Source organism: Oreochromis niloticus, linkage group LG11 (genome assembly GCF_001858045.2).
Source record: "Oreochromis niloticus isolate F11D_XX linkage group LG11, O_niloticus_UMD_NMBU, whole genome shotgun sequence".
NCBI classification, from domain to species: domain Eukaryota; kingdom Metazoa; phylum Chordata; class Actinopteri; order Cichliformes; family Cichlidae; genus Oreochromis; species Oreochromis niloticus.
This window is the reverse complement of record NC_031976.2, coordinates 8441626-8463748: the sequence shown is the minus strand read 5'-3', so window position 1 is coordinate 8463748 and position 22123 is coordinate 8441626. Positions and strand designations below refer to the sequence as shown.

Genomic DNA, 22123 nt, shown 5'->3' with positions numbered 1-22123 from the left:
GCATACATTCAGATTCAAGCATTCACACTGCAGTTTCTTCAAAAAATGCACTTTCTAGTTAGAAATAACTTCTCTTGTTTAGGCACATTTTAATTAGTGTTTTGTGATCCTGCAAAGGTTGGTATTAATCCGACAGCAAGTAAATACAGGATAAGTATTGCCAACACCAATACTTTCAGCATATAAGTGCACCTTATATAGGGGAGAGCAGTGTGATACGATTTATAAGATGAATCATCATCAGTAAAACACTGACTTTTACTTTCCATAAAAACTAGTTAAGAAAACAAACAAATCTTTTAGCATTTCATGTTTGTTTTTTTTAAACTGGGCTTTTTGGACACCTGGGATGTACATGTGCTGATCCTACGCACTAGTATCGATTCGATACCAATACCTGCTTTGGTATCGATGCCATTTATTTTTGAATTGATCCACCCACTTCTAATTTTAATCAGTATGTGTTTATAAGGGCAGCACTGTGAGTTTTGCTGTTGCCTCACAGCAAGAAGGTTTGAATCCACCTTCTGGGCAGGGCCTTTCTGTGTGGAGTTTGCATGTTCTCCCTGTGTCTGCATGGGTTCTCATCGGGTTCTCACTGGGTACCCAGCCTTCCTCCCACAGTTCACAGACATGCAGTTTGTTGGGTTAGGTTAACTGGTGATTCTGAATTAACCATAAGCGGTGAATGATGTTAACCTCACGACAGATTTCACACACACACACACACACACACACACACACACACACTTACATATTCGAGAAAACAAAGCCAAAACAAAATTAATATTCTTTATTATATTGCTAAAGCTGTCATAACACAAAAATAACAACATTTTACCTCCTTAAACAAAATGCATTAAAGCCTGAACTCTACAGGGACAGACTGAGAGGTCAACTCTCTGTGGGGAAGGAAAATAGCTAAAAACTAAACTGGAAAACAGACTTAACTATACTTTAAAACTTTCACAAACTATAAACTTCTTATAGGATATACTGACATTTGGCAAATATAATATTTATATATATTTATGCTAGTAATTTAAATATGGGACTTACAGGTTAATGATACAAGTTTTAAATGAGTGGACGGAAGTTTGCAAGGCGCAATCTGTTTAGCAAACTCTTAGCATGGTTGTTGTCATTCCACTTTCAGTTCAGCCTCCAGGGGGGAAAAACAAAAATCATCACTTTAAACAATAATTTACAAAAAACAAACAAAAAAAAAAAAGGGTTTTGGCGTTCCTACTCAGATGAAAACGCGCCTTTTGGACTGAACTGAAGTGGGTGCAGCTCTGCACAAGTCCTGGGCTCATAATACTGATGAGACTCAAAACCACACTTGCTTGGCATTTTTCTTACAAAAAAAAGAAAAAAAAGTGTGCTTTCCAACCATCTTATCTGGATTTATGATGCAAAATATACAGATGTATGAAATGAGGGACTGACAGCGGGACAGTCGTGAACATTTGAAAACTTCAGACGGCACCGATCGAGGGAACAGCTCTGCCACTCTGATATTTTATAAGTATAAAAATAGAGACGAGTTGAGGAGGAAGACATTTAAAGAATGAGAAATGAAATAAATTAAAATGGTGTGAGATCCTGGACTAACTAAATAATATTTACAATTTCATACATCCTGTAGTAGCCATGGTCTCACAGTGCTTGAACTGAAATGCAAATCAAATACAGACTGAGTGACACTAACTAGCCTGTTTAGCCTCTGGTCTAAGGACGGGCCTAGTACCTCATCTTATATGATGGTTTTTATGCGATTTCCTTGTCGATAACATAATCAAAAACAACAACAAAAAAAACTCATTTAAAGTGGCAGTTGTAAAAATTTGGTTTGAAGTCTGAAGGACAGAAACATCATGGTGTTAACAAAAATATCATTTAACTCTGAAATAATGCTTCAGGTTCTATAAAATGTTTAGTTCTCTCTCTTTTTAAACAGAGACAGTATATACTTTGAGATTTATTACTGCCGCTATGAGCAATCCACGCGGAGCAGCTCATACTGTGGTCAATAAATGACAAACAAAGGAAAGGGGTCGTATATTAACACAAGAACCTCTGACAAGGTTTAATCTGCAACCCATGACCATGTAGAGATTGCAGATTAAATAAATCATAAACTGAGGAGAAGTAAACCCAATCCACTTGGAGGCAGTCGGGTATGATGATCCTTATATCCTGTTAAAAGATGTGGAACTGATTGATTTTGAACGATTGAACGAGCGATGCCGACACTCCCTGGTAACACAGACGTGCAAAATTATTTACAAACCGTGTCAATATGAACCCTTATAAAGAAGAACAGGAAACAACTTTAGTCTCTCTTAATGTCACAGCGTCAGACATGTGACACTTTAGTCACACTGCAGCCTCCTACGACTCCGAATGCAACACAGTCATTTCCTTTGCTTTTGTTTTGTTTTCTTCAGGAGCTTCCTGTGCTCATGGTGTCTCTGAGTATTGATGCATACTGCATTTAAGTCTTTGAACTGTGACTGGAAGCTCAGCACCTATGAACAGCCATCAGGGTGTGCCTCCAAATAAGCACCAATGCAGGTCAGGAGTTGCCAAAAATGGAGCCATCAAAGGCCAGCCGCTGAAGCCGTTACTGTTATAGAGCACTTTAATATCGCTCTCTCGAGGGCGTGTCGTACCTGCATAGGTTATTGCCAAGTCATCAACAGTAAGAATGCTGATCCCACCACAACAGTACAGTGCACTCCCAAAACACCGAGTCTGTGTACACATAAGATACAGTACTTTTTTTCACTCAGAGGAGACGTAAGTATTGTGTGTATGTGTGAAAATAATGAGTGATCAGTGTGGTGCTACTTATTAACAAAAACATGCTGTGTTTTATGCTGCTCTGTTACATCCGTGGGCCTGGAATTACAGCTTATACAAGGATTAGTACAAATGGCCTCATCCAGAGTGAGTTATTAACCTGGCTTTATATCATTTCTGAGGCAACGTAAGTCCAATAAGACAACTGCTATTGTCTTTTTTTTGAGTGATTGTAAATGGGGTCTGTAGTAGGAGGTTCTCACAGGTGATGAAAGCCAGCAGATACAACTGATACTGCAATGTGTTATAAGAAGCCTTTTAAGTTTACACATTGCCCTTCTTATCTGCAACGTTCCTTTTTCCTAAAGCTTTTGACCTAATTTACAAATGAGGTCACACGTCTCCTGCGACCTTTGCCGAATCACGCGATCCGTGGTGCAGAGCGATCGTTAGTGAAGGTTCTCTTGAGCTTGACCCCTTTGCGGATGGCCATCAGCATGTCTCCTTCTTGCTCTCCTGAATCCTCTCCTCCTCCCTCCTGTCTCATCTCACTCTGAAGGTGCTGCTGGCTCACATAGTTGGGTAGATTGGGAGGGTTGGTTGTGGCCTGACCGCTCCAGGACGCCATGGGTAATGTGCCGGGATCCTCCCCTCCTCCAAATGTTGGAGAACAGGGGGATTCTTCTCTGCCTCCCATCTCCTCGCCTCTGTTCCCATTAACAGCTCCTGGCATATCAGGCACCGTGGGGATCTTTACAGGAACGACAGGAGTGCGAATGGGAATGGGGCCTGTACCCGTAACGGAGCCCGAACGGCGGCCAGAAGGTTTTGATGAAGGCGTGCGGCGGATTGTGGCAACTCCAGGGGTGACAATAACTGGGCCGTGGCCTGTAGAAATGGGAAGAGAGGCATTTTGAGAACTGATGGTCACGATATTTTATCACCAACATTAAGAAAGTGGCCAAAACAGTTACCTGTAGGTGTAGGGGGATACTGTGCAGTAGGAGTAGATGGATAAGCGCCTGTGTGGATTGGTGTGGAGGGATAAGGCCCCATGTGGTAGGCCCCCGGGCCAGGATAAGGAACCTGACTGCTGGGTAGCCCCGCTGTGGAGGCTGGGCGTTTGGCCTGGAACATACGTCTGTAAGACTGAGTGATATCACTGTTTCTGGGGATGGTGGAGGACTTATCAAAGTCAGACTGCTGCTGCTCAGACTCTGGGTCTCCAGCCATTGAAAAGTAGTCGTAGTCTGATACTGGAATGAAACAAATAAAGAAATAAGCAGTGTATGCATCCAGCCACGTGACGTATGATATGATGCTAGCAAGTTACTTTAAAACTGGTGAGTGTGCTACCTTGTGATGGTATAGTATCCTCAGAGCAGCAGGGTGTGTTGGTCTGTGTGCTGTAGCCACTGGAGCACTGGATAGAGTCTCTACTAGACCTCTGGGTGTCCAGTTCCAGACCTCTGGATAAGGCCAGAGCCAGATCATCCTGGGCCTCGATATCCCCGGCCTGGAGAAAAACAGATGCAATCAACCAACAAAAAGAAAGAAAAAACAAAACATTTAGTAACAATCTGAATGTTTGCCTGGAACCAGTCAGGTACAATTCATTAAAGTCATTAAAGTCATTAGATTCAACCCATTAAAGTCATTAAATGGGGACATTAGTGGTGGGAGGCTATTCATATCATCTAAATTCCAGGACAAAAACATCGGCCTGCAAGTAGTTTAACGTGGGTTCACCTGAAAGTCAAGTATCACAGTTGGCAATACACATAGACTGATCTCCGTTTACAAACTTCATGAGTTAGTAGCAGTAAGATAAAAATTCCTCTGTGATTCATTTCTATTTGGCTAGCAAATGACCACAGCTTTTAAGCATTAGGGAGGGATCTAAGCAGAAATCATCTGGCGCTTCTCGGCATATAAAGCCATGAAAAACTGAGAAGTAAATTGAAGTTATTCAACAATTTATGGAGAGCATTCATGTAAAGTACACCAGTAAATTTCTCACCAGTTGCTATTATTAACAGTATATTTGTCCAATAGAAGAAGAGATAAAAAACAGGCTAAACAGTAAAAAGTGCAAATGAGATTCCTTAATTAGGAAAACGTGTTACTGAGAGACCAAAAAACCAAAAGAACATTTGGCTGAAGCCTCACTGGCTAACTAACAGCATGCTTGTTTAATCAGTTAACAAAAAGAGGGAGACAGAGACAAAAAACTGACCCTGACAGCTGCAGGTGTGTTCCTGTTCTTGTCTTGCACTAATGCTGATTGGCTTGGTGTTTGCAATGCAGCTGGAGCTGCGGTCTGGGCAGAGGGAGGGCTATTATCACAGTTCATACTCCCATTAGTGTCCACCACAGCTGGACTCTCCTTGTCTTTCTTTCTCCGTAACGTGTTGACCATAGGCTGGTCATAAGGCCCAGGCTTCGCCCAGTCCTGTTAAAAAAAAAGAGATGCAGATGTCAGTTTTTGTTGTTCATACTACATTTTTGGACTCAACTAAAGTAGGTATAAAAAAAATAAAGAAAACCCAAATAATTCACTGAATGTGTGTTCAAACTGTAGACAAGGAGGATGGAAATATGTCGATCGTCAACTCAGAGGAGATGGACAAACCTTCCAGCTGGGGACTCGTGATGAAGGCATCATGGGGGAACCCAATGTGCAGTAGGGAGGGTAGTCTGGCAGCAAGGCCGATGCAGGACGTGACCATGAACGAGTGGGGCAGGAGGTGGAGGTTGAGGAGGAGGGAGGGAAGAAGGGGAAGGCAGTGTTTGACACTGAGCCCAAACTGCCCCCGTTGCTATGCAGGTAGGGGGAACTGGCTGGGCTGTAGTGGTCGAAACCATTGGACAACTGTTTGTGTGCATGCCGGTCAGGAGGAGGGATGAGAACAGAAAGAAGACAAACAAATGTGTAATGGGATAAATCATTTAAATGATAAAACAGTGGAAAATAACACAAAAACACACAACATAACTGAGGATAACTCAAGTACAGGAAACACAAAAAATATACTGATCACATCCACACAGAAGAAAGGAACTGCTCATGAATGCTGAAATGAATGGAAACTGGAGATGCACATACAGCATACAGAGTACCTTTGCATTTCACTGAATCGATGTCACACACACCCAGGTTTAGAGTTTAGTATGAGGAAAGCATGTTGGGTGTGTAAAGCTTATAAGATTCATGGTGGATGAGTGTTTATCACCTTGTCAGTAGAGGGCGGAGGTGCAGTAGTATCTGCTAGTGAAGAAGGGGTGCTGCAGTCACTATGCAGCAGCCCTGTCTCTGACATCTCAGAGGAGCTGGAAGTGGGACAAGCCTGGGACAGTGAGGGCAGCGGCAAACAGGCAGTGACAGGAGACCAGAAGGAGAGAGGAGTGGTAAAAGGATGAGGGAGACATCACAGACGGACGTGTAAAAGGAAAGAATCAAAAGACAAGACATGTCAGCAGGTAGCGAGAAAGAAGCAGAGAGAAGCAGTTTGTTAAGAAAGCAGAGGCAACTTTTTCACTGTTCTCAGCAGTTAGTGCAGTGCACAGCCAAATAACTGCAGATGAGGTGCACTGGCAGTCAAACCAGCATTAAATGTATGGACATCAGCAGTGCGAGGTTGAGTGCTGGAGGCTGGAAACACAAAGTTCCTTGTGATGCGTAAAGTGCGAGCTGTGAGGCCGTTCTCTTTGAAACTCTTTCAGCTACTGTAACTACACCAAGAAAGAGGCAACGAGGAGGCCGATTCCCAGGACTGTACTGTAAATGGGTCAGAGCTAGACTTGCCAAACCACATTCAGTGCATCATAAAAACTTGGAGCCTAACTCTACCAATGTGTTCTGGACAGGGGAACTCTGGTTGCTGGCATGCCAAGACAACATCAACTAGTGCAGCTGCTCTCAGTGCTGATCTCCAACCGCGGAGCCCGCACAGACGATCCCTCGGACTACCTCGCAGACGATTAGATAAAAGTGACAGACTGAGACCTGCTGATAGAGACATGCTCTTAGCGACTGTAAAACATAATGTTGATGCTCTAACATGCAATTTTACTGTAATTCATTTAATGAAAATACAATACACACCGCAGTCTGTCACAGTGGTTGACTTTTTAATAGCAGGATGGGCCTGACCCGTTTTGCCCTGGGGTAGAATGGAGGCAGACTAATTTCCTTCACATTTATGCTATAATAATAGCAGTGAAATGACTTCACCATGATCACACACACACACACTAACTGCTGCCAGCTAACTGTCTCTCATAGTCTTGAGAGAGTTGGATCCAAAATTATGGTCAAGTGTGGGTATCTGAGGCCTTTTTCTTACCTTTTTTTCAGCTGGCAGTGGCGAGGACGACTTGGATAATGTGTACTGGTCTTGTGATGAAGAAATGAAGCCCGAGTCGTGGGAGGAGATGCTAGGAAGCCGAGCTGGGGTCTGCTGGGGTAGCGTGGAGCTGCGGTATCGATGGCGAGGGTGATGGTGGTGGAAGAGGTGGTGTGAGGAAGAGGAGGAAGAAGAGGAGGAAGGAGAATGAGAGTGAGAGCCACTGGATCCCCTGGAGTCACTACTGTTAACGCTGTTCAGACTACTGTGAAAGGGGAAGGAGTAAGCGATGAGGGTAAAGAGAATCAAGTGCACCCAAAGGCAGATTGGGTTGAAGGAGGGGGGATGATTGGGTAAGGAGGAGATAAAAGGAGTAGACATAAAGGCAAAGGTTTGGGGGTGGGGGAGTGGAAAAGACATGGTGGGAAACAATTAAAACACCACACCAAGATGCAGCAGGCAGTGAATTAGGCCAATCCCCTCAAAAACAACAACACAAACCAACTCAAGGCGACTGAAATCATAGATGGCAATAATTGCAGGCAGGATTTGTGCGAGCTTTTTGTAAATATTCACAGAAAAAAAATCATGAAAAACAGAAACAGCATAAACATTGGGTCTTAATTATTCCATGACTTCTAAATTAAAAGATCTGTCCTACGATAAATGCAGCGTGAAGCAAATTATGACAATAAAACAACTATATGCAAATCAAATCTATAACCAGCTCAAGCTGCTAGTGCTGTACTATGATGCACCATCTCATAAAATGTGTATGCATTAACCAAGTTGCCAAAATCTCAGATGAAAATTATGTATTTGCAAAAGCTTTAAGAAACAGGAGGAAAAGCAGCATTTTTTGTTTTGGGCCTGAAAGTCTTGCATTGTTACCATATAGCAGTCAATCATAATCTAACATGTAATTTAAAGTTTTAGTCCAATCATCACACCCACAACCCTGAAATAGATTTTTGCACATTTAAAAGGAAAAAGACGTAAAGCAATACACAACCCAGGCATTAGACGTAGTTCCTTAAACCAGAACAGCTCTGGAAAACGAATCATTGGAAAATGCACAAAAGCAGTGAGGACAGAGTAAAGAAGACAAGATCTGAACAGCTAAAAATCAGTAGCTGCTTCCTTTTGTCAATTCTCCTTCATCTTTCTTAACACTTTTCACCAAATACAGTTAAACCAAAACATATCTTTAGCAATGCAATAAGAAGATTCTGCAAAGTATTGCAGATAATTTTGGCCACTAGGTGGCAGACAAAGTTTAAACAAAGCCAGTAAATCACTTACTCCTACTTTAAAATCTCTTTAAATTGATATCAGCCATCTCCCAAGCAGATTCATAAGCACTGATATGGTTAAAATGACAGTTTTGCATATTTTAGTAGATCTTGCAATGTATATATGGGACGCTGTTATAAAACCGTGGAGTCTCTAACTCGAAGACACAGTGTAATGCAGTTCCATTTCTCTTATAACTTTATGGAAACTGGTGACAAAAATGGCATAATTCAATTTTACTTTAATTTAATTTTAAAGCAAAGTGAATTTTAAAAGGGTTTATGGGCGTAGATTCATGTGTGCTTATAAAACTATGCCCCTCTTTCACTTATTTGAGCCTACCTGCACATGCTAGACTTCCTGGACATGGTGGTGCTGGGGGATGAGGGCGGAGTTTGATATGACCAACCATAGTCTGAGCCCTTCAAGTCCAAGATCACCTGAAATGGACAAAATTATTAGCTGATTTTTTCAGAGTTGAGAAAAAAAAGTAGTAAACAGAAATTTAATTTAATAAAAAGCACAAAAATATGACACACATAATAAATAAGTACTTTATCTTTAATGTTTTTCCTCACCTGTTCACTCGCAGGGGGAAGCTTGTGTGGGTCTGAGGTCAAGGCTTTGAGGTCCTCAGAGATGGTCTGGAGATGGGTAACCTCTCCCAACATAGAAATCTCCTCATCCTACAAGGACAGGACATGTAGACAAGGTGATTACGCCTCGGGTTACACAACAGTAAAAAGATATGTCTGTGAAGGTTCTCAGTCATCCAGGTCATCGTAGTCAAAGGAGTTTGCAAAGAAAAGCGTCTGGACTTCTTTGAGTTGCTTGAAGACGTTTCACCTCTCATCCGAGAAGCTTCTTCAGTTCTAAGGTCAAATGGCCGAGAGTCCCAGATTTAAACCCAGTGGGAGTAACCCCCCAAGGAGGGACAAAGGACCCCCTGGTGATCAGAGAAACTCAGGAGAGTTTTCTCCAAGCACGACATCCCAGTGTACTTCAGACCCAGCAACACACTCAGACACAAACTGGTTCACCCGAAAGACAAAACTCCAAAACACAGACTGAACAACGTGGAGTATGCTGTACAGTGCAGTGAGGAATGCCCGGACCTCTACATTGGAGAGACCAAACAGCCACTTCACAAGCGCATGGCACAACATAGAAGAGCCACCTCCACAGGACAAGACTCAGCAGTCCACCTGCATCTTAAGGATAAAGGTCACTCTTTCGAGGATGCCAATGTTCACATATTGGACAGAGAGGACAGATGGTTTGAAAGAGGAGTGAAAGAGGCCATCTATGTCCACTGTGAGCGACCATCTTTGAACAGAGGCGGTGGTTTACGACACCAACTGTCTGCCATCTATAATCCAGTTTTGAGTTCCCTTCCCAGACGCCTTAACGCCCACTCACATCCTGGGCCATCTGACCTCAGGAAATCACATGATAGGGTGGGGCCAGGTTTCACAATGAGCTCACCCGAAACCCTGGCTGATTAGGTCCCACACCCACTTTCACACCTTGGCGCATGTGATTAGAGGATCACCAGGGGGTCCTTTGTCCCTCCTTGGGGGGATACTCCCACTGGGTTTAAATCTGGGACTCTCGGCCATTTGACCTTAGAACTGAAGAAGCTTCTCGGATGAGAGGTGAAACGTCTTCAAGCAACTCAAAGAAGTCCAGACGCTTTTCTTTGCAAACTCCTTTGACAACAGTAAAAAGAGTCATTATATTTCAGTGTTTAAAGTTAAAAAAAAAAAAAGCTTACATTTTAGTGTCTTAAAGAAAAAGAAAGTTAAACGTTTTCTATCCAGTGTGTGGGATGTAAAAAGCACAGAGCCTGTGGAGTTAATATATTTTTCTGTTGCTCTCGCTGAGTGGTTACCCAAGGCCCATTTCTCTTTCCTCTCCCCCGCTGCACTCACCACTATAGGCCGCAGCATGGCTACAAAACAGCAAAATCTCTGTCTCTCCTCTATAAGAGCCTTCCTCAGGGCCTGCTTCTCCGTCTCTTCCAGCAGAATGTATTTGTCACTGACATCCTGCATGGCGCTGTCCAACTGTGGCTGGATATCACCACGACCTTGGAGGGGGAAGAAAAAAGACAAACAGGGGAAAAAGAAGAATCTACGTCAATAGAGGAATATAAACATGACATCAGAGATGTGATCAAATTGACAGGTTAAGTATGAAAACAATACTTTTTACCTTTGTAATTCCTTCACAGCACAGATATGAAACAGAACAGTTACCCTAGTGTGACACGCATGAATAATCACTACTTCTCTTTGGTGTTAGCTTGGTACTAGCTACTTGTACTGCTCTGCATGTTGTTTATTGAGGTGGACATTGCTGTTGTAAAAGCTACTGTTTGAATTTCTTAACTACTCCACACTGCTCCTTGTAAAGAGCCACTCTTGTCCCTGGAGCTTCCCATCTTTTGTTCAGAAGTGGAAAAACAAGTTATCAACCTTAGGCTAAGCTTTCGCATGTCTTGGAAAGCTTCCCATATGTTATGATAAGATAGTCAAAATGGCACTCGCTTCCATCTATCTTTCCACTACCCTTTGTCGATTCCTCTGAATTTCTGGAATGTGTTAAGAGAGAGAGACTGTGTGCATCAGCTTTCATAATCACAAGAGTCCGGGGTATTGACACAACCATCTGGTCCTTGTGCTGCGTTTTAATATGCATGTATAAATCCAGGAATGTCTGAGGACATTTGCAGCCCCAGAGGTTATAGTGTCATTCAGCACTTTCTGTTCTGATGCTGTGTTTAGAAATTGCATTTATGTGTATGATTTTAAGAGAGGATACCCTGAAGTCAAATCACATCCTCCTGAATTCCCTGAGGCAGCAGGAAAGCTGACGACTACCCGACACTGTGCTTCAAAGGCACTTAAATTACACTTACACCCAAACGTATATACACACGCACAGAGTTTTAACTTTGATAATCAAGGTTAAGCATACACTTGCAGAGTGAACAAGGTCTGTGGTCTCTTTGTCTACTCTTGTGTCTGGGCAAAGATCTTTTGTTGACGTTTCATGTGAGGCCCTTTATCATGCAAATAGATACCAGAGAAAACACAGAGATGGAGTTACGCAGGTAAATCATCCTCATCTCAAATGTAAAACCTACTGTAAGCATGTGCACGTTATCCTGAGGACAAACAAGCTTGTTCCTCATGGACGTGTCCATGTGTGGTTGATGCATTTTTAACAGGATAAAGCAGCAGGAAGATACATTTTTATAATTAACAATGACTTGCAGAACACACACAAATACCAGCATATGAACACTACAAATATAAATATCACGGGGCAAGTCTGAGTCTGTAATGACTGTGTACAAAAAAACAAGAGACGAGACAAAAGAAGTTTCAATATGAAGGGAATCCATTTACCAAGTTTAGCGGGTGAGTTTAACACTGGACTCCGAGGAATGTGAACTGTGTGTGTCTTTATGGCAGCTAAAAAGTAAATTGACTGTAAAAGCTGGACTGGAAAATCCAGATTGAAGTATACATTTTCAGTTTCATATAGATCCAAATGCAACTTCTGAGGCAACCCAGGGTACAATTATAACATGCAAGGGTTTGTGGAGAGCTGGCTATGTGAGCAAACTTTAAAGGGCTAAGACAGACCTCACTCATTAGTCTGGTTTCCATTGCAGGACTGAACTCATTATAGGGAAAATCGTATCCCTCCTTTAAGGCAAAAGACAAGGAGGCATGTGATCAGTGCTGTGTGTCTGTCACTTTGGTATAAAATGCAAAAACTATAAAACCAAATTTCATGAATTGTAGTGGAGTGATGGAGCGCAGGCACAGGAAGACCCCCTTACAGTCTGGTGTAAAACCAAACAGCTATCTGAAAACAATGTTGAGCTCTCTTAAATAAAAGTTTGAGAGCGGTGAGTTATTATTATTTTACGTAAAATCGTGCATCTGTAAGGTGTAAGGTGTAATAATTGAATCTAAAAAATGTAAACTCTAATGGGAAAACACCCTTTACATGCCATGATCGCAAAAGATGCTTTGAGTGAATGTAGGCTCTCTTATTAATACTCATTTATATGCAGTATGTCAGACAAAGTTAAGAAATGTTCTTATCATATTGTATCAATGTTTTCCTTCACTTGGTTTTGGGACTAAGTCAACATTAGGTTTCAGTTGGCCTCGGTGTAGAAGAATAGCATTTCAACCCCCAAAGCCTGTGGTGTCTCCTCAGCATGCAGGAAAATGAAGGCGCACACTGAATTCTGGTTTTCTTTACTTTAAGCATTGGCAGACGGTTTTCTCAACATAACCGATGTGGTTTTGGAAAGACGCTACTGTAAGTTGACGTACTTTGTCTGAAACAGATGGAAAGCCAAATATTTTCTTTGTTGCTGTTTTTTAGTGCTCGTGAGTAGCTCGAGTAGTGCTTCTAATTCTGCTTCTGTTAACGGTTGAGGCTCTTAAAAAGCAGCTGATCCCTTTACTCGCTCGATTACACGAACAGTGTAAAAGTTGCAATTTACTAATTGGTTTATGAGTTTAGCCTCTTTAAAGTCAAGTATGAGGGAAACATGCTTATTTACAATAGCGTGTACTGACTAAATCCCCAAACAGGTACTTATTAATAACCTGCTTATAATATGCAACCAGAGGCCATATCTGTTACTTAATAACATCAGAGACTTAATAAAGATACTACAATTGACATAAATGACCTAAACACTCACACACAGGGACTCAAGTGTATGGACACAACTCAGGAGCATACTGCAATGAAATGACAGTTGTGGTAAGAAGAGGTGGTGTTAGTGTTGGTTACACATTGGGTTTGTCTGCATTCCTAGTCTCTGAGCAGCTATGTGGATGACAAGGTTTTGATAGCTACTTTCTATTTCCCTTCAACTGCAGAAAACCACCAAGGTATAATAAAGATCTGTGGTCACTGACCACACACTACAATCTACTTCACCACCATTTTTAATGTTCAATCAGACAATTGGTGCTTTAAGAGAAAAGGAGAGACGGCAAAATAATGTGACTGCACAAAATTCACAGGGTATATGAACAAATAGCAATTGCAGCATTAGGTACACTGGTTATGTTTAAGTGCTTATTAATGCAAAAATCTATTCAGACAATCACATGGCAGCAACTCAATGCTTTTAAGCATGAGGACATGGTTAAGACGACTTGCTGAAGTTCAAACGGAGCATCAGATTGGAGAAGAAATGACATGATTGTTGGTGCCTGACAGGCTGGTCTAGGTATTTCAGAAACAGAATTTGGGGTAAACAATATAAGCGTGGATCCATCTTGCCTAATATCAGCGGTTTAGACTGGTGGTGGTATAATGGTGTGGCACACTTTGGGCCTTTTTGTACAAACTGAGCATTGGGCCCACCTGAGTGTTCTTTATGACCACAGTGTACCCATCTTCTGATGGCTGCTTCCAGCAGGATAACACACCATGCCACAAAGCTCAAATAATCTCAAACTGATTTCTTGAACATGACAATGAGTTCACTGTACTCAAACAGCACAGTCACCAGATCTAAATCTAAAAGAGCACCTTAGGATTGTGGTGAAACGGGATGTTCTCATCATGGATGTGCAACCAACAAATGTGTGTGATGTTATCAAGTATGAATGCCATGAGGAATCAGAGGAATTGGCCAGTGGTCCTTTTATTAGCAATGCTAGGTTGTGCAAATGACTGCAGAGAGCTTTTTTAGGTTCAAAGTAAACCTAAATCATCCTAAAGATTCAAGAATTCAGCTTTTTTCTTTTCAGTTGTTTTGAGTTGTTTGAATCAGGTGGTTGAAGTAGCCCCCATTCGATTCACATGCAGATACATGTGCACACCCAAATGAGATTAACTGCTTCAGCTTTCACGAGGGCAATGATTACATTAGGTTGCAGTCACAGGCTGTTTCTTAGAACGGCCAGGGTCTCAGGTCAGAAAAACACCCTCACAAGACACGCATCAAACATCAGATATCGACTGACCAACACAAACAGACAGATGGTGTCTTACATCTGATAGCAAATGGAGCAGTCTTCTTTCAGTGTAGCATATTAGAATCTACTAACCTACTGCTTTGCATTTTATTTAAAGATCTGTTTGTGTTGCTATCAGTCAGGTTTAAAGAAGCAAAGCTAGTTACGATTGTCTTTGCTCACATCAGTGTGGAAGTCTCCAAAATGCCTAAATAGAAGATGTCTACATACAAATAGCAATAAATTTGGAATTAGTATGAAATATTAAAAGGTGGTTAGATTCATTTCTGTCTATCAAACAAGAGCTGTTTATAAAAAACATCACTTCGGCTGTTTCTGTAGTTATGCTATGACAAACAACAAATTAACCCGCCTATAAATGTGGTTAAAGTTAAGGTGATTATCAACAAAGGCCCTCAAATCAGGAACTACAGGCCACGAATATATAATCAAATAAAGGGAAGCTAAATGAAGCATCTACATGAAGTGGGAACCCTGGTTTCTCCGCCCCTGAGGAAAAAACAACAACAACATGCCAATATGTTGTGGCAACCATCGAGTGTAAACAAGAGTTGCCTCACCTGTAGAAAAAAAAAATGAGCATGCAAATAACTGGAAGCATTTACACACATTAAAATTTGCATACAAAGATCCATGGTGCCTATTTCACAAGACAACCAAGATGCTTGGTTAAGCACAATGGCGTGAGCAACAGTGTGGACAGTGTGTCTATTCTATAAGCTGACTTACCGAAATTATCAGCTGCAGTGCAGCGTAAGGTGAGGGATGGTATCAGAAACACATGGGGACAAGGAAAGGAAAAAGATCCAAGTCAAGTGAAGGAGCGCCAGCGCTAAACACTAATCATCACATGATTTTGGAGCATTGTGTGAGTGAATGGACCCTTTAGCATTTTAGGAATCTGAGAAAAAACTAAAACAGTCCTTCAATATGTGTAAAAAAGAAAATGTAATACACTTAAATTCTTTCCACAATGTATATTCTGAAGTTAAATCTAGTGCTGAGCTGAGCCTTTTTTTTGGCTTAAGTGTTTTGTACGAGTTATCCACTGATTTAAAAATGAACCCGCAATATCCCTAAAGATACTGAAGGGATATCAGACTAAGTCCTTTTTTGTGTATGGAATTTTTTTTTCTAGGTAGGTGAATGTGTATGTAGAACCTGAGCCAAGAAAACGGCAGAGGGAAACAAGCCCTACCCTCCGAGGGAGTGTTTACCAAGTAAGGTAATGTTTAGCCTCAGTAGAGCTGCACAACTAAATCAGTGGGGACAAACGTCTACACACATCGCTGGTGTCTAATGAAAAACTCACATATACAGTTTGGGCATTTTCCTATTACAAGTAGATTCTTCAGCTTAAGACACGTAAAAGTTTGTCTTACATTTAAAATAATCATGTTTTTAATTTAGTCCTGAATGTAAATTTACAGTAGATGGTTCTCTAAATATTGTAAATATTGTAGCGGTAGCTGTTTTTCCTTCTACTCTCATGTGTCTTTATTTTTAATTGTTTTTTTAAACTTGCGAGATACAAAGAAGACCCCCCTTTTTTAGTGTGAATTAGTTTAGAATTAGTGTCATGTGTAATCCATTTACTGTTACCAGCATTTAGCAGGTAAAATTATTGCAAAAGTTAATTAAAAAGTACCTTTTTTTGCTTTCTTTTGAAGTTTCAGCGTGTCCGATGACTTCTTCTTAATTTCCTGCCGAGCTCTTTTGTACTCTGGTTCACATGGACAAGATTAAAAAGGTCAACTAACAGTTTTAAAGTACAGTTTTCCACAAACTTAGTATTATGTGAGATGGGAAGAAAAAAATGACATGCTCAAAATAATTATGTATTTAAAGCTTTGGTAACATCTAATACAGAATGAATAGAGCTAACAGATCACCAATACTGCTTTTTCCACAATGATTGGAAGTTTTTTTTGTTCATCCCACCTTTTGCATGGTCCTTGTCCAAAGTGTTGACTCCTCTTTTCCACTCCTCCATCTGTTCTTGTACAGGGTTGATCAGACCCTCAAGGAAGCCCCTGTAAAAACAGCACATACCTCACTCCTGATCTAAGGTCATCCTGATCAGTTAACCACATTTCACCAAATACAGTAAGTATTTGGACAGGGACCTTTTTAGTCTTCAGGGTGTGTGCTTCAGCAGATTCAATTTGAAATTGAATTGTACTAAGTTTTAGATTTAACTGGATTTAACTGGAGACAGACTGTTAGACTTAAAACTCATTTGTTTAGTTTTCCTTTCTGTTTATATGGTATATGATTTTGTGTCAATCATTGACAGGCAGAGAGAGAAAAACACTGAGAAAAAAGTACAGTTATATCTGTCAATCATTACCCAACCGTGCTCGTCTTCCAAGACGTATCTGCGAGTGTGAGAGGTGGACAGCTGCAGTCTTAGTGCATGAAACTAAAATTAGACTATTCCCACTTGCAGACATTTCTACAAAGTCCCTGTGTGTGTGTGTGTGTGTGTGTGTGTGTGTGTGTGTGTGTGTGTGTGTGTGTGCGCGCGCATGTGCATGCACACAGCCCCCCTGTGTACAACTACTACTATGGAGCTCCAAGTGGAATCTCCACTGAAATGCCAGCTGAAATTAGAGAGCCCCTTGTCTGTGTAGTCTCTGTGTAGTCTGTGTGTGTGTGTGTGTGTGTGTGTGTGTGTGTGTGTGTGTGTGTGTTGTGTGTGTGTGTGTGTGTGTGTGTGTGTACAGAAGAGAGACCTGGTGTGTACGTCTTTACGGAGACATTATAGATGCACATACTGCCAGACGAATAGTCTCTTTCCCAGCATTCCCCGACACGGCAATTTCACCCCCACACACATGACATGTCAAAACATGGCGGGCACGGTGTGGAAACAACTGAATTACAAACCGTTTTATTAGAGCTGCACAGCATGGAGGGCAGCGTGGGTCACTAACTGTGAGTTAATAATATAGGAACTAGTGCAAGAGGAAAAAAAACAGAAAAAAGAATCTACCTTTGCAAGTTGCAAGTTTTGAATCTAATCTCAAAACAGCAATTGAGAGTGGCTGATACAATTGAATAGCACTATGGTTAAAAAATAAGTAAGGAAGGGTGAAGCAGCACAGTAATATACAGTACTATAATATTCCTTACGCGGAGAACTGTTTGAGTTTAGCCTCTATGCTGCGATGTCTCATACACATCCGGGTCAATGCTGATCCAATGTCTCTTGTGCCACCTGAAAGACAGCAAAGAAGAAAAAAGAAAAAAAAAACATGTTATTTTGTTAATAAATCATGTTAATTGTGAAAAATGTTCATGCCAGTGAACAAACCTGAGACATTTACCTAATGAAACTAATGCACAAACTGCATCAGCAGTGTTCTAACCACCTCTTCCTCCCACCAGTTTAATTTTATGAGAGCTGACAAATGACTGGGACCGAAGCAAGAAAATGAAGAAAGGGAATGATGTTTGCTGATATTTGAATTCTTATTAGTAACAAACATTTTTTTCCAGTTTAGACTTAGGCACACTAATGCCTGTGAAACAGAAAAAAATCCATCTGTGTCTTATTCCCGTTAGCCAACAAGACTGTTTTTGATATTAACCATGTCACACGAACTGCCATCCAAAAGTTATATTTGCAATAATTTGCTTGAGATTGAGTCATATTATAATTATATCAGAGCTGCAGCTGGACCATTTAGCAGGACCTCCAATTATATGAGTAACAGGAGAAAACGTTTAGCACAGAGCAAAAACAAAAAAAGGGAAAAAGGCAGTCATGGGTCTTTAAAACAGATAAATTCTAATGTCCTAATTATTGTGAAAAGATGCAAATGAACTCCACTGACTGCAGCTCACTGGCCTTCCTGACCTACTCTCTATCTACACTTCCCCATAAAACTGTCAAAACTGAGCTACCAAATGCACATACTGTGTGTATATATATATATATTTATACACATGTATTCAGGGGTAAATGTCCTCGCGGCTAATATAAGATTCCTTTAGGGCTGTCCACCAGAAGTCTTCAGGCTGGACAGCTAAGCAGGGCCCTGACGCTGATTGACAGAGCTATTGTCTGGCTGCTCGGTATGACTAGCCGCTTTCTCCGTGGGACTACTGCGAATATGTCTATGTTGGTGTGTGCGTGACAGAGGGAAGTAAGGGGCAGAAAGACCCTGTATGAAATCGTGCAAAGTTATCGTGATACTGTCTATGTGAGCACGGGTTTTGTGTGCGAGACTGTGATAATCTGATGTGAAGTGTGAATCCCCTCCAACAGAGCAAGCCATTCTGCTGTCAGCGCAGTCCTTACCGCATGCAGAGACGCACGCAGAGCTGTCACTCACTCACACATTTACAGAATTGTCTTTGACTCTTAAACCCTGCACAAAACACGAGCTCTCCGACAGTAACACAAAATAGAAAGAGAGAAATCCTACAGCTATAATCTGATAAAGACAATTTGGAAATTTTACCAAGTGCATTTCAGGCTTGTCAGCATCTTGTGCTATCTGGTGTGAAGTGTGTATCTCAGATTAAGCCAGGGTGGGAAAATGCTGGGCCCAAAATTCTTCTCCTGTGGAACTACTGTATATCTCAATTGTATATAGCATTTGTACTCTATTTTTATCTCATTGTATATTTTATTCTATTTTATTCTACTGTATATAGTATTTTATTTTATTCTATTCTGTACAGTTGTGTACTGTATTTATTCTTATTTTATTTTATTCTAATTTTTGCTTCATAACTTTTGCACTGTCCACTTCCTGCTGTGACAAAACAAATTTCCCACGTGTGGGACTAATAAAGGTTATCTTATCTTATCTTACTGATTAATTTAGTGTCTAAACTCAATTATTAATAATGCTGAACAATAAAGCAGGATGAAAAGTGTGTGAATCAGCAACTTAAAGAGTGTGGGATGGTATCAGCACTATCAGCAAAGTTCTTTCGTTCACTAAGCAACAAATGTTTTTGTAAGTGCACTAGAGTGACAAAATATCTCAGTGCCACCATCACATGTGTGGTTTGTGGGGGGTTTGAAGCCACAGTCAGACAATCTGCCTTTTGTCACATTCTTCTACAAAGACATGTTTTCACGCTGTTATGTTTTAGACTGCAGAAAGCTGGACAGAAATACTAGGTCATTATTATTACGCTACTCTGGACTGTAAATCATCATCTAACCTTTCGACTTGGTATAATTCACTGTCCCACTGAACTCAGTCCTAACCAAATTTTACCCTCTATCCATTCATTTATTCATCCTCTTCATGTGCTTGTTATTGCAGAGGATGTGGCTTTTACGTGCCATGAAAGACCTTTTTGTCATCCAATATCATAATGCTCATTTATTCCTGCGTCGACTTGTTTAGCCATCATATCTATCAATCTGCCCAGCTCTCCCTTACTATGTGTGCTTGTTATTCTAGAGGGTGTGGCTGATAGATGCCACAGTGCCATAGAGGCCACAGCCAAAAACTGGGTGGTTAGTTTCTCATTATAAAAGGTACCTTTGTGCAGTTGCAGCCCATGCTGATGATTGAAGAGTTTGGTTTCAGTTGATTAGTCCTTTGCCACAACCTCACCCACTGTTATTGGATTCAATGAGGCAAATAAGATAACCAAAATCAGGACTTGCAACTAAAGATGAACAGACCGCTGCCGTTAGAGCCTGATATTAACTACTGAAATCAGCATTTATGATTAAAAGGTAAAGAAGAGACGGGATAAACATCTTTTTCTGGGCTATGAGTGTTGATGTTGCATAGTTTGTCAGCCAGAAGGCATTCTACGACTTGTTGGCAACGCCACAAGAACAACAAGTCGGGCAGAGCCTCAATGAGTAATCCTCAACTTGGTGTGACACTAAAACAATTATTTTATTATTTTAAACAGTGTTGTCATGTTATCTTAGTAAGGGCCCAGTAAAAACTGCACATAACAAAATTAAATCGTTAAAATCTGAAATAAACAAAAGAATATTTTTAATCACCAACTATTGGTATCAGTAAGGTATTGGTCTTAAAAATCCTATATTTGTTGGAGTAGTTGTAATCATGCCAAAAGCATGGGGTTAACCCCAAAAATCTGCAATACTAAGGGAGAAACTTGTCTTCCTACCACTATCACAGCAGGTAGCCAGTCAGTGTGGCCCCTGCCTTGCCTCCTAGTTACCAAGGAAACTGTATACAATATGCATCTGTATTATCGGCGCCTACAACAATTTGATTTGGTGCCCCAGTAGTATAATAGGGGTTTCTAACATATGACACATATGCACATTAGCATTAATCACTCACGCATTACATACACGGACAAGTGTCAGGCTGATTTTCCCTGCATTCTCTCAGGATAAAATGGCTGCTTACACACTACATATAGTCTGCTCTGTCTAGCAATGATTGACCCCTGGATAGAAATAGCTGCACTGGCAGCTCCAGTTGTCTGCGACAGACGCACACAAAAAAAAACAAACTTCAACTGCGTCAATACCAGGCCATACCACTTCTGTGTGTCTGTGTGTGTGTGTGTGTATAGTGGCATAGCTGGCTGTCAGTAGAAATAGCTGCTCTCTGACAAGCTTGTTTTCAGAGGCTTGTAATTATCCCTGCACCACCAACTTAACCAGTCAGAGAAACTATAGGCTTCATTCTTTGGTGAGAAAAAAGGAGCAAATGTAGCCGCAGAATATTTCAGCATTTCACAATATTTTGGTTGTGCATGGTTTGGTTAGCCATTAAAAAAAAAGAAAAAAAAAAGAAAAAAAGAAAAGCCTTCCCAATCAACAACAACAACAAAAAAAAACCAAACAGCATGAAGCGAATGAAACATCTTCATGCTGCACTTTATTAAAAACACGTTCTTGTTGTTGATTAACTTAAAAACAAACATTTTTCCCCTCAATGAGTAATTTTCAAATTTTAAGAATCTCAAAGTTTTGTCTCATGGTTTCTGATATTTCAGCTTTCGTGTGAGCCAGCCCGCAGAGAGTCTGCGAGGACATTTGTGACAGTTTTCGCTCTGAGTGAGAGAGAGAGAGATAGTGTGGCAATTAGATGCCGAGTTGCCAAGTCTGTGTCTGTCCTCAACCCCCTTCCAGACTGTTCCTTGGAATGTCATACTGTGCTGACACAGAGAGAGTGTGTGCATGTGTGTTTTTGCACTTTGTCAGACTGCATTAGAAAGACAAGACTTCAAAGCGCTGGAGCACTCAAGGGTTTGTGTCTAAATGGACTGGAAACATACTGTAAAAGACACCCATCAGTTTAAAGTGTTTTTAGTTGTTATTACATCGTGGAGTGAGCGTTGACTGTTTGTTTTTGATTGGCTAATCTTTGAATAAAGTGACCTGTTAGATAAACCTATGAGGCAACTGTCTGAAAGGCAGCAGGCTGTGTAAAGATGGAGGGCAAACATTCCTCTTTCTCTGTAGTTATACAACAAACTCTCAGGTTGCTCGTGGATTATGAAACAATCTGATGCAATCTGAAATCATCGATCGCCAAGGTATCAATAATGCAGGAACCAAAATGATACCGAATGCTTCTCGGCTATAAGCCTGCAGTTTACACCTACAGAATAATACAATACATACTAAATATTAACTTATATGTTAAGCATTATGTTTCTTGTTTATAATGATGACATACATGC

General features: G+C 40.9%; 1 protein-coding gene across 7 annotated transcripts in view; it reads right to left on the bottom strand.

The window, feature by feature from the left end:
- Window positions 1-1075: 1075 nt before the first annotated feature.
- LOC100697778 (metastasis suppressor protein 1) overlaps window positions 1076-22123 on the bottom strand; it is a 47978-nt gene continuing 26930 nt past the window's right edge. For 2 of the 7 annotated variants that reach the window (XM_025911376.1, XM_005450535.4), the window contains 14 exons: window positions 17606-17690; window positions 16412-16503; window positions 16119-16193; window positions 15200-15211; window positions 10376-10533; window positions 9023-9130; window positions 8787-8884; window positions 7152-7416; window positions 6039-6152; window positions 5438-5677; window positions 5042-5257; window positions 4162-4321; window positions 3780-4061; window positions 1076-3693 (listed from right to left, as the gene is read on the bottom strand). In XM_025911376.1, the coding sequence (XP_025767161.1) occupies window positions 3227-3693; window positions 3780-4061; window positions 4162-4321; window positions 5042-5257; window positions 5438-5677; window positions 6039-6152; window positions 7152-7416; window positions 8787-8884; window positions 9023-9130; window positions 10376-10533; window positions 15200-15211; window positions 16119-16193; window positions 16412-16503; window positions 17606-17690 (2372 nt within the window). In that variant the 3' untranslated portion in view covers window positions 1076-3226. The remainder of the gene's footprint in view (window positions 3694-3779; window positions 4062-4161; window positions 4322-5041; window positions 5258-5437; window positions 5678-6038; window positions 6153-7151; window positions 7417-8786; window positions 8885-9022; window positions 9131-10375; window positions 10534-15199; window positions 15212-16118; window positions 16194-16411; window positions 16504-17605; window positions 17691-22123) is intronic. The other 5 variants (XM_025911377.1, XM_005450536.4, XM_025911379.1 and 2 more) reach the window with 4 other exon arrangements.